The sequence below is a fragment of the Labrus bergylta genome, chromosome 11, assembly GCF_963930695.1.
Source record: "Labrus bergylta chromosome 11, fLabBer1.1, whole genome shotgun sequence".
NCBI lineage: Eukaryota > Metazoa > Chordata > Actinopteri > Labriformes > Labridae > Labrus > Labrus bergylta.
Window position 1 is genome coordinate 29,168,250 of NC_089205.1, and position 12,500 is coordinate 29,180,749.

General features: G+C 43.4%; 1 protein-coding gene across 1 annotated transcript in view; it reads left to right on the forward strand.

The window, feature by feature from the left end:
• The window catches only part of plekhg2 (pleckstrin homology domain containing, family G (with RhoGef domain) member 2), a 60,582-nt gene that overhangs the window by 32,344 nt on the left and 15,738 nt on the right, over positions 1 to 12,500 (forward strand). Inside the window, exon 3 of the mRNA XM_065960547.1 lies at positions 9,528 to 9,737. Coding sequence (XP_065816619.1) covers positions 9,528 to 9,737 — 210 coding nt within the window. The remainder of the gene's footprint in view (positions 1 to 9,527; positions 9,738 to 12,500) is intronic.

Here is a 12,500-nt window from a genome sequence, read left to right on the forward strand (position 1 = left end):
TAGGTTTATTTGGAGGCTTTTCAGATCTCTGGTTTGAATTTCATTTGACAAAAAAAAAACGGCACATTTTCTCATATGCAATCGTGAGAGGAGCCAGCACTTTGTCGTTCCCTTAATCGATGAAGACGAGCGCTCAGTCACGACTCTCTTCGGGGTCTCGATCCTTGAGTGATTTGTTTGTTTAGTGTCAGTTTCTTCCCTCTAGCGTCTGTTTTCTTTCTTCCTGGAAAAGATGAAACAGTCTGATGAGCTAAACCTCAGATTTAAAAACACATCAAGGTGCAGGTTTTATTCAGACTCTAACATTTGGTGTTCAAGACGCACTTTTAATACCTTTCCTTCTCCATCTAAAAAGTGGGCTTCCTCCATTTTGCAGCTGTGACCATGATATACTACATTCAGGAACATTGCCGTTAGCTTTAGAGACCGGCAGGTTTGATGCCATTGCAGAGGAAGACCGAGTTTGTTTGTTGTGTGAGTTAGGAGAAACTGAAAACAAGAGATTCACTTTTTGTTTTACTGCCTGATGTACTCTGACATCAGGGATCTTCTTTTTAAAAGAATGTCTTCAGTTTATGTCGATTTCTTTTGGCTGGACGATTCTGAAAAACTTGAGTTGTGTTTTAAAAAAAGGAACTTTTGTTATAGCAGATTTTGTTTGTAAAGCCTGGGAAAAAATACATAACACGTTGTTTAAGACTGAACTGTGACAGGAGCCGGCGACTTTGTAATGTTATGATTTGTAAATGTGAACCACTGCAACTGAATTCTTTGTCTTATGAGCCCATGAGGGTCGGGCACTTTGTGTGCATGACAAAAATCAAATCAAAAAAATATAAATGTTTAGAAAGCTGAGAGGTTGTTTTTTTTTGGGGCTGTAATCTATCTGAAGCTCTCTCATCGCCGCAAGTTCTACAGCCACCTTCACCCACTGCACGCCGCCTGACCCGATTGACAATTCGGCCCCATAATGACGAGGACCAGGCTGAGGACTTTACTCCCTTATTAGGTCATAAATAATCCTGCATTTAAAGAAAATGGTGCGAAAGGGGCGGCTGTGGCTCATTGGTAGAGTAAATCGTCTCTCAACCGGAAAGTTTGGGGTTGGATCCTCAGCTGCTGCAGCCACATGTCTGATACGTCCTTGGGCAAGACTCTTAACACCGATTCATTGTCAGTGTATGAATGTGTATGAGTGGATTAGTTACTTGTCACTTTGCATAGAAATTATACCATCAGTGTGTGAATGTGTTGGTGTGACCTGTAGTGTTAAAAGCTCTTTGAGTAGTCAGAAGACTAGAAAATAAATAAACAAGCTCAAGTCCATTTACCACTTACCATGAACTATTATTGAAAAGACTAGTCTATACAAAATCAACAATCGAGCAGAGTAGGTGGGCAGCATGACTCTTTTAGCAAATTGCTCGCAGGCTGTCGGTCTGTACTTTACAGCTATCTCCGAGAGCTCAGCCATAATACTCCACATGGTGGAAACAGATGGTACACACAGAGCTACACAGCTGACCAGAAACTGACCGTTGTGGACTTTGATGAATGCAAAAGGGAAGACGCTTTGAACCTGTTTTCCTGTCTGGGAGACCCCCAAGATGTAGGCTGCGGTTTCTGTACTGTACTTGTGCGACTCTTACTGTGACTCCTCATTGGTTATTTTTGTTCTACGCTGGTCTCCTGGGTGAAAGGAGACCCGTCCATTGCCTCTGTTCACCTGTCTGAAAGTGGACTGTATCGATGTTTCTCCTGCTTCCCCTGACTCCTCACAGTGCAGGACCGTCTGAACACATCCTCTGATCGTCTCACATTGCTGTGAATGAGTCCTAACTGGCTTATGATTCAAATTTATAACTCTGCTGATCGCTTACAAAACAGCAACAAAAACGTCTCCTCCTTACTTTAACTCTCTGATCCAGGTCTACACTCCCTCCCCTCCACTACGCTCTGCCAATGAAAGGCGTCTGATCCAACCTTCACAACAGGGTCCTAAGACGCTGACTAGACTCTTCTCCTCTGTCGCCCCCCGGTGGTGGAATGAACTTCCAAACTCCATGTGATCTGCAGAGTCCCTCTGCACCTTTAAGAAAAAGCTAAAGACCCAGCTCTTTCATGAATACCTACTAACTTAATGATGATGGTCTCCATATTATTGATGATGATGATGGTTTTTGTTTGATAACGACGACTTATAAGATGGTTTCTATACTGATTAGAGCTCTCAAGAACTGCCCTCAATGTTGTGCTTTGCCTCTGGTCACTTCCTGTCAGCACCTGTGTGTCCAATCAGACTCAAAGCTGATCGTTTGCTCTTACTCACATTGTTCCCTTTTTTCTAGATCCTTGCTTGTGTTGTTCTTACTCTCTGATGTACGTCGCTTTGGATAAAACGGTCTGCTAAGTGAATTGTAGAATTGTGGAATTATGACTATGCGAGTTAAACTTGAATTAGAGTGCATTACTTGTCTTGTTACAGACAACAGCTTGTTTCAATACTCCTGCTTGCTTCTTTGCAGCTATAATAAGACACCCAGAACATGTCACCAAACCACCAGCCAGTTACATAAATGCAAAAAGAGATTTCAAAGATCTTTCCCGTGTCTTTCTACAAACATGTTCCGGTCTTATTCTTTCTTGGAGACAGTAATGTAATCACCAGAAGAGCAGACTCCGGGTCTCTGTTGGCCTCTAACCTGCATTTTTCCCCACTGTGATCCGCTGGGTCAGATTTGGAGCGGGTTGTGCTGGATTGCAGGTTTTTGTGCAGCTCTGCTGGCACTCGAGACGAGCCTCTTTTGTTTGCTTTGTTATCCTGCATATAAAACGATAAATAAGTCCATGTCTCCAGGAATGCAGCGTCCTCGCCATCTGACGTCGCCAACAACAGAATGGAAATGCTTCTCTTTCTTTTTCCAAAATATCTCCGCACTTTGAGTGTACAGTGAACCGTGAAACAAGCTCCCATTAAAAATGACATTAACAGACGGGGATGTAATCTGTGGAAGTCGATCCACAGGGAGGACTGAGACAGATGCTGAGCTAATTTATGCTGCTGAAATCCACTTGGATGGGTTTGCAGTTTGTAATGTTGTAAATTCATGAGCTGCAGAGACAGTGGGGAGGCTTTGGAGGCTTTTTGGGGGGGGAAGTAATGAATTAAAAACAGAACAGAGAGAAATTCAAGTAGTGGAAGGTAAATCCAAGAATGCAGAGAGCATCGATCTGTGAGCTTTGCCCTTTACTTGCAGCCCTGTCCCTTTTTGGATGGAAGCAGTCGATCTGAAATGACGACGAGAAACTAAACAACAAACTCTTTGGGGATTTGAAAGCTTGATATAAAAATACCAAACTTTTTTTTAATGTGTTTTATGAGTCAAAATCGAGCAGCAACCTCTGGTGTTGAAAAATGAACCAAATGCTGAAGAGCAAAATCGTGCAGTTCGGTGAGTGTCCACTTGAGGCTGACTACAGAGCCACAGGAAGTCACACACACAGCAATTCAAAACTGCCCGTTTAATAGCAGAAAATACATTTTTCAAATTCACTTCGCATTCACTTTTATCCAAAGTGAGGAACATCAGAGAGTAAGAACAGCACAAGCAAGGATGTAGAGAGGAGGAGACAACGTCAGGAAGTGAAAAACAAACAGCTTTAAGTCTGATCAGACACACAGGTGCTGACAGGAAGTGACCAGAGGCAGATCACAACATTAACAGCTGTTCTTGAGAGTTTTTATCAGCATCAAAACCATCCTAAATATCATAATTATCAAACAAGACCATCGTCATCATCATCTTGAAGTTCGTAGGTGTTCATAAAGAGCTGGGTCTTTAGCTTTTTCTTAAAGGTGCAGAGGGACTCTGCAGATTAAAGGGGTTTGGTATTTCATTCCACCACCGGGGGGCGACAGAGGAGAAGAGTCTAGTCAGAGACTTAGGACCCTGTTATGAAGGTTGGATCAGACGCATTTCATTGGCAGAGCGTAGTGGGCGGGAGGGAGTGTAGACCTGGATCAGAGCGTTCAGGTTTTTGTCGCTGTTTTAAAAGTGAGCAGCAGAGTTTTATATTTGATGCGAGCGGTAACTGGAAGCCAGAGGAGGGAGATGAACAGCGGAGTGATATGTGTTCTTTCGGGTAGGTTGAACACCAGTCGCCCTGTTGTGTTTTGGATCATCTTCAGGGGTTTGTTAGGCACATAGTAAGACCTGCCAGTAGGGAGCTGTTTATAGCCTGGTTCAAAAAACCAAATAGGTCTGATTAGCTCACGTTTCGATCGGCACACACTGAACGGAGGGGGGTCCAACTGATCCACAGCTGTCCCAGTGTCGTCCTAATTGACTTGTATGTATCATACATTTAGAATAGCTTCAGTAGTTTCCTCAGCCTGCAGCAGTGAAACAGGCCGTAATGGCTGCAACATGATTCTCTGATGTTTTGTATTTCGCATGTTCCACCACAGAACCTGGCTCTTTCAACAGACTGTAGTTACACTTCCTCCAAACAAATGTCTCCCTGTTTTCTGGCAAATGTAGCTCAGGATATTTGAGCAGCAGGAGCAGAGATGATGATGATGGAAAATTAACAACAGAAAAAATGTGCTGCACTGCCTCCTCGAATGTCTTTAATGTGGTTTCCATTTCATTGTTGTCCTCTGATGGATTTTTTTTCCTCAACGCTGATCCAAACAGAGGCGGCTACGTGTCGATCTGCTGCATGACCTCCAGTCTGCATCATCACCCACGTCTCTGATCAGCTCAGTGGTTTGAAAAAGATCTGTCTGTTGAACAAACAAGCAATCACAGTTTTGACTCAGAACAAGGATGTCATATTCATGCCATGGAGCCAAAAGAAAAATCATGGAGCTGTGAGGTGCATGTGTGGAAAGTCAGGAAGACTTCCGGGGCAGAGTGTCTGACATTTTCTGGAAATGTACACCAGTGCATATGTGAAAGCAACTTTGGAATAACAATCTGAGCATGTCAGTGACAAAACAAGACCTTCCAGTCGACGGACTTAGATCAGGTACATTTGCCTCAAAGGATTACAGTCCAGCCTTTCACTTCAGCAGAATTAAAGGCTTTATATGAATAGACCAATCTGTCATGACTCTGTGAGTCATGACTGTCTACAATGGTCCCACTGTCTGTGATGCTTTCCGAGTTTTCCAAGTCTTATCTTCAGTTTGTTTACGGCCGACTCCTCCCCTCACATATAAAAGTTGTTTAATTGAGGGACTAGAGAAAATAATTCAATTCAAAAAACTTTATTTGTCCCCGGGGGGCAATTCAAAGGCACACAGAGCAGTAAATTAACAACAGTGCAAGTAAACAAAACATTTTAACCTCAATAGAAAGTGTCAATTTAAATACAACTTAAAGCTTAAACTTAACTTAAAAATACAAAATATAAAATAGTAGATATAAGTGCACAGTGATCGGACTAACAGATGTAAACAGATGTAAACAGAACTATGTGCAGTAAACGAGAAATAAATATATATATATACAGAACTATATGCAGTAAACGAGAAATAAATATATATATACAGAGCTATGTGCAGTAGTGACCAGATGTAAACAGAACTATATGCAGTAAACAAGAAATAAATATATATATATACAGAGCTATGTGTAAGTAGGCAAATACTAAATGATAAGTTATTAAGGTGCATGGTGAATAATGGAACAACAGAACTAATATATACAATATAACTGTAAGGTAAAAATTAGATAAATAAAGTGACCGTAGTGCGATGATGGATAAGAAACAACAGGAATAAAGTTAGCAGAACTGTATGAATACTGATATAAAAGGGATAGAATATGATGTAGTGCATGAGACCAGATAAAGCAGAGGCAGTTAAGATAACATACTGTACTCACTGCTTAACTGTGTTTCTAGCTCACGCTCATTTCAGGTAAATTTACATGCAGCGTCACGATGCGAGCATAATAAAGATCACTAGCATTAGCATGCTAACACAACAATGCACCGTGAGTTGTTTTGGTTTCATGCTCGTGCTCGAGGGCGACATCTGCTGGATCAAAAAAATCACATATAAAGACTTTTAAGAAATCTACTAGACCAAGTGCAAAACCTTTCTGTAACCTTTCTGACTCCTACATCTAGCACAGCTTGATTAAAGGACCCTAAATACAGTCATTTACCACCTCGGACAGTTTGAATATTAAGGTGTGATCATGATGTTATTGCACATTTTTTTAAAGTAGAAGAAGAAAAATTGTATGCAGTACCTCTTACAGAGAGGTCATGGCGTTGGGATACCTTGAAATTGCATTTTTTTTGCAAAAGCAAACACAACTGAAGGGTGGAAATGAAGGAGGACAGATTTGAGTTAGGAGGTTAATAGTCCTTCAGGCGGCCGTGCAGACTGCAGGCGGGTGTTATGTTACCTCTGATTGGTGGAGAAGAATTCAGGCTCTCGGGAGCAGAGCTGTAATTATCTTCAATCTGTGAGAATATGGAGGCAGAGATGAAAAACTGGCTTCAGGTGTTTCACAATGACACCCAAGCTCTTGTTTCTCTCTGTCTTCATCAGAATCTGTTAAAAAAAAAAAAACGAGCTGAATGGATAACAAATGAACTTCTGTGAGTCTTTTCTGTTTTTGCACAGAGGTGAGTTTTTATCTGCTGGACGTCTGGCTGTCTGACGGAGATTGGATGGGAATCTTTCCAAGCACGGTTTCTAGGAATGTCTCCTGCGTACGTTCTTTTCTATCGGACATGTGCTTTAGATTCTTCATGCAGAGGTCAGTGTTTATCTGAGGGCTGAGGTCGGTTTCCTTCAGTCGGGATTTGTCTGAGATCTGAGAGAGATTCTGCTGCGTTTCTCCGCTGTCCAAGATGACTGATGAGAACCTCGTCTGAGTTGTAATTTTCAGACCAGCATCGTCATATTTTGAAGCATAGGGTCCAAAAAAAGGCTAGAGAGACAGAAAAGTCAGTATACTACATTTCCTTCAAAGTATGTTTTATATGGGTAGTGCAGCAGCTTACAGATCAACAACCGAGGTGCGGAGGTGTTTCAGCACAAGGCCTTCATCAGGAGTGGAAACTGGGCGGCTTAGTTAAGAACCCCTTCTGTTCACTTCACTATAAACTCCAAGCGCTTTGCATCATTCACCTCAATCACACACAAGATAATGTAATTATGGCAAAAGACTTCCAGATCAAGTTGGAGCTCTTGCATGTTCTTGACACTTTCACATTTGGATCGGGATAACCAGTGAATGACAACGCCTGCCCTAACCCTTACCTGAATGTTTTATTCATCTTTTATGGAGTCCATTTTGACTTTAGTGATGATCTGCTGTTTTCGTAACCTCAGCATCGTTAACAAAAACAGGCGGGGAAATATTGTTAAACTTTGTCAAAAGATAGTTGGAGTTGACTTGAATGATCTTGGCCATGTTTTTCAAGTAAGAGCCACTCGAAAGGCAAAGGCCATCTTGGAAGACCCTCAGCACCCCCTGCATGCAGAGTTTAGACTTCTGCCGACAGGGCAGCGGTTCACTTATGTAAGGAGGTCGAAAATCAAATAGATACCTGAGGTCGTTTGTTCCATCAGCTGTTGGGTTTTTAAATAAGCTGTAGGCATTGTTGCCTGGACACTTTTACTATGGACCGTTGGTCTTTTGTCCCTTATCTCACTCACATCCATCATGGTGATATCCACGGTAGTTATGTTTTATATGTATGTATTTATGTCATTGTTCTGTTTTTTATGGATGTATTGACTGTATGGACCGCTGTTGCAAACCAAATTGCCCCTCAGGGACAATAAAGAGTTTCCAAATCCAAATCCAAACCCTAAACCAACCAATATGGACTATATGAAACTTTCTTTTTTCTGTGTTAGTAAAAACAATGACTTTGGTATTTATTTCTAATTAAACGATGCTTCTGGAGGCAGCTGTGTGCCGCACTTCAGACCAAGACAAATCTCCCCAAGGGGACATTGAAGTGTATCGCATCATATCATATCGTAGCTAGTTGCCCTGTATACTACCGCACATGTCTGCACAGTGCATTCTTCTCACAGCTTATTTCCTATTGCAGATTAGTTGTGCATAAAATCATTTCTTGAAGTTAATTTCAGGTTTGAGGAACGTTGAGAATCTGCAGACGATGATGTGTTTCAGAGTTTGTTTCTGTGGTTATTCTTCAGACTTCCTGCTGAACCCATCAGTGATGAGTCTGTAGAAGATATTACTGCTGCTCTGAATTCCTCTGGACTCTCTCGTGGTTAATCTGAGGGGGAAGAGCCTCATATCGCTCTCTCTCTACCCCATCATTACCTTGACCTCCTTCCCTCCCTCCATTCCTCCCTCCATCCCCCCCTCCCCTCTTTGCTGCTCTCCTCTCTTTCTATCTCACAGCTTGTATCCAACAGTCTTTGGCTTCACGCTGTGATGAATGTTTGCTGAGGAGCCTCCTCCTCCTCCGCCCTCCATCATCTCTTCAACACCGCTGCTATCCTCCTTCTTTTTTTCATCTTGTGTCTCTTTCCTCTCCATCATCTCAACAACCTGATTCTGTTTCTTCAGACTTTGTCAAAGGACTTCAGGAAGGTGGGATAGTCGGGGAGTTTCCATCCTCTTAAAGGTGTCTCACATGATTGTCATTATTGTCTTTGTGTGTTTCCTCCTCCTTCTTCATCGAACCAAGCAAACATTCTTTGACGTCTCCGGTTTCTTTGTGTCTCTGATGAACACTTTGATGGATGTTCGTCTTCTGGACCTGCCTTCTCCTTAACTCTCGTTCTACTCTTTGGGTTTCTTCCCTTCATTGTTCAAAGTGTCCTGAATGTTTTAAAGAAATCTTTACTTTCTGACCTCCCTCACTTCATTTTTGCCTCTTTCTGCAATCTCCTCACTTCCCTTCATTCGTCCTTAAACTTGTAATGAATGTTTGTCAGAGCTCTAAACAGCTGTGAATTCCTCCTCCTTCCTTTAGCATCCCTTCATTTCATCCTTTATCGCCTTTTTCTGGATAGTTTCTCACCTCCTGAAAGCTCCCTCTCACCTCCTGCACCTCCTTTATCTTCTGGTCCTCCTCATCTCTCCAAATCCTCTGATTAAGTTCGACTCTGCTGTCCTTCATGTTGTGATAAATCATCATCAGAGAAGGGGGACGACTGAAGTGTCTCCTCACCGGTTGCTGCTTGTAATTTCACCTTCATATCCATCACTAAATCCTTGCAGGGTTCATGCAGACTCTGGTCCTGGTTCAGTTTATTCAGCTCTAATTGAATCCTGAAACACATTAATCTGAATGAGGAAATTAACCAACAAAAAAAAGCTTCATTTATAACAGCTTAAGACTGTCAAGAGTCATTTGTCATGAATTAGGAGGTATTTTTTAATACTTTTGTTTAAACATTAGTCCACCATCTGGAAATCTGGAACACCCTCCCCTCAGACATCCCAATGCCCCATCTTTAGACTCATCTGTTCTCCACAGCCAAACCATCATAACACTGCAAAAACTCAAACCTCTCTCTCTCTCTCTCTCTCTCTCTCTCTCTCTCTCTCTCTCTCTCTCTCTCTCTCCACAGTTCGGTGGCCGTGCTGAGGGAATGCATGAAAAACAAGACGCTGGTTAGTTTCTTCCAGGAGAGGCAGGCGACTCTGAACCACTCGTTACCTCTGGAGACCTACCTGCTCAAACCGGTGCAGAGGATCCTCAAGTACCACCTTCTTCTTCAGGTGATACTCCCAATACTTTGTTTAGCACTTCACTTCCTTTACATCCTGCATCCAAACTCTGTTACCTTTAAAGACATCTTCCTCTGCACAGAACAACAAAATGACCGGCCACTTCAGTTTAACTTCTTAAATGGGCTGCAATAAATGGTCAATGGACTTGAGCTTTTCTAGTCCTCTGACTACTCAGAGCACTTTTACACCGCAGGTCACACCTACACATTCACACACTGGTGTTAGAGGCTGCTGTGTGAAGAGTCCATCAGTATTAACTCATCCATTCATATGCACATTCACATGGGGTTAAGTGTCTTGCCCAAGGACATATCGGAAATGTGGCTGCAGGAGCTGGGGATCGAACCAACGACCTTCCAGTTGAGAGACGACCAACTCTACCGCTGAGCACCAACCCCCCTAACTACCTTGAAATACATAATATACATATATAAAGTGTCTCAAGTTCAGGCATTTCCTTTAGTTCTGCATGAAGTACACAAATACTCCTGATACAATAGGGCAACAACCAAAACACTTCATGCAATTCATCCAAAACTTCACAAACATTGTGATTAAAGCTTCTCTGGGTCGTCCAATGAAACATTTTAAAAACTCTGGATGGGTAAACACATTCAAATCTTCTGTTCAATATGTGCAGTTGTTAAAGGATTCACTGAGGGCTCAGAGATTTCCCAGAGGAAGTTTGATGGGTCTTTATGAAGCTTTTGTTTCCAGGGCAACGAGACTGTTTCCTGCCTGTAAACAGAGCTTTTGGCTAAAAACTACAACAGCAATAAAGCTGTTTCCTGTTTTTCGGTGAAGACGTGTGGACAGAGGGCAGCTGAGGACACGGACCCCCCTCTGTGTGTCACCCTCTCGGGTCTTAAAGATGGACAGCTTTTCAGTGTGCATCCCACATGTGAATTCTGCTGTTTGTCATTGTCAGCTCACATCTGCATCTGAGCTCACAGCCAATAAAACAAAGAAGAGACGGTGACATCATTACTCAGGATGAGGTCCCCTGAAGAGAACCTGCCTCTGGGTCAGTGTTGATTTAAAAAGGTTATGTGAAACACTTGAGCTGCTCTGGGGAAAGAATTACCTCCAGTTCCAGAGGAGATGCACAACAGTTTTTTAAACATGCACATTTTGGAAACAAGCTGCTGAAGTGCGTTTCCTCTCCAGGATGCCGAGGCTCAATCTTAAAGATGAGCTGATGAACTTGGATATCCAGAGGGAGCTTGAACTCGAGCCAAGGATTCTTAGCATGAAAATGTGTTTTTGAGCATCGTATCGGGAAGCCTTCTGGGCTCGTTCCTTGGGGTTTTTTCAGGGCATGTCTGACTGAGAGACGCTGTTGTAAAGTCCATCTTGGCATCTGTATCCCAGAGGAGGAGCTGGACAACACTGCTGGTGAGAGGGACTTCTATGATCACCTTGAAAAACACTGACATGAGGTCTGAACCAAGTGGAAACCCCCGGTGTTGAAAAGTGAACACAGAGTTCCTCGAGTGTCCACTTGAAGCTGTCTTCAAAAAGACAAGGAATCCCCATTGGGTCCCATATTAAAATGTTAATTTTTACAGCATGGTTCACAAGTCGAATGTGGTTTCTGTAGCTCTTTTGCATCTTTGTTAGGAGGCACCTTAGCTCTGCCTCTTTGCCTGTTCCTGACTGTTTGAAGTGTAGCTGGAGAAAGTATTTCCAATATGGCGACCACCAATCGTTTTGCTTCTAAAACACCAATGGCAGGCGTCAACTGGACACCGGCCATGTTTTATACAGTCTATAGTCTGAACACACAATTTCCATCCTGCACTGTAAGATGGACCCTTAGGGGGTTAGTGGAGTTAATTTGTCCACCGAGGGACCAGAAAAGAGAGAGGCCTCAATCACTCGCTCATATAGTCTAACAGTGACAGTGTACAGTGTGTAGCACCAGGTAAAACACTACCTTGGCACCGCCTAGTGGCTGGACATATGAATTACTCCTATCGCCACAGACACGAGGTTCCCACCAGTAACAGGTTGTGTATCGGGGGCTTTAGAACCCTGCATTGGTGGTTTAACACATGGGTAGTTTGTAGTTTGATTTGGCCATTTATTGGACTACATTTCTGGTCCCAGTTTTCAAGCTCCGAGGGAGAATTGATTTGGATTGGGGTGAGGAAAGGAGAGGAGGAAGGAGGAGAGGAGGTAAAGAGGGGGGGAGGAAGGAGGATTGGAGAGAGGAGGGGAGAAAGGGGGAGAGGAGGTAAGGAGGGAGGAGAGGAAGGAGGTGAGGAGAGGAGGGAAGGAAGGAGGAGAAGAAGTAAGGAGGGGGGAGTAGAGGAGGGAAGGAAGGAGGAGAGGAGGAGAGGAGGTAAGGAGGGGGGGAGGAAGGAGGATTGGAGAGAGGTGAGGAGAGGAGAGGAGGTAAGGAGGGAGGAGAGGAAGGAGGAGAGGAGAGAGGGAGATAGAAGAGGAGGGAAGGAGGAGAATAGAGAGAGGTGAGGGGAGAAAGGAGGAGAGGAGGTAAGGGGGGGGAGTAGAGAAGGGAAGGAAGGAGGAGAGAAGGTAAGGAAGGGGGGAGGAAGGAGGATTGGAGAGAGGTGAGGAGAGGAGGGGAGAAAGGGGGAGAGGAGGTAAGGAGGAAGGAGGAGAGGAGAGAGGGAGATAGAAGAGGAGGGAAAGAGGTGAGGAGAGGAGGGAAGGAAGGAGGAGAAGTAAGGAGGGGGGAGTAGAGGAGGGAAGGAAGGAGGAGAGGAGGTAAGGAGGGGGGGAGGAAGG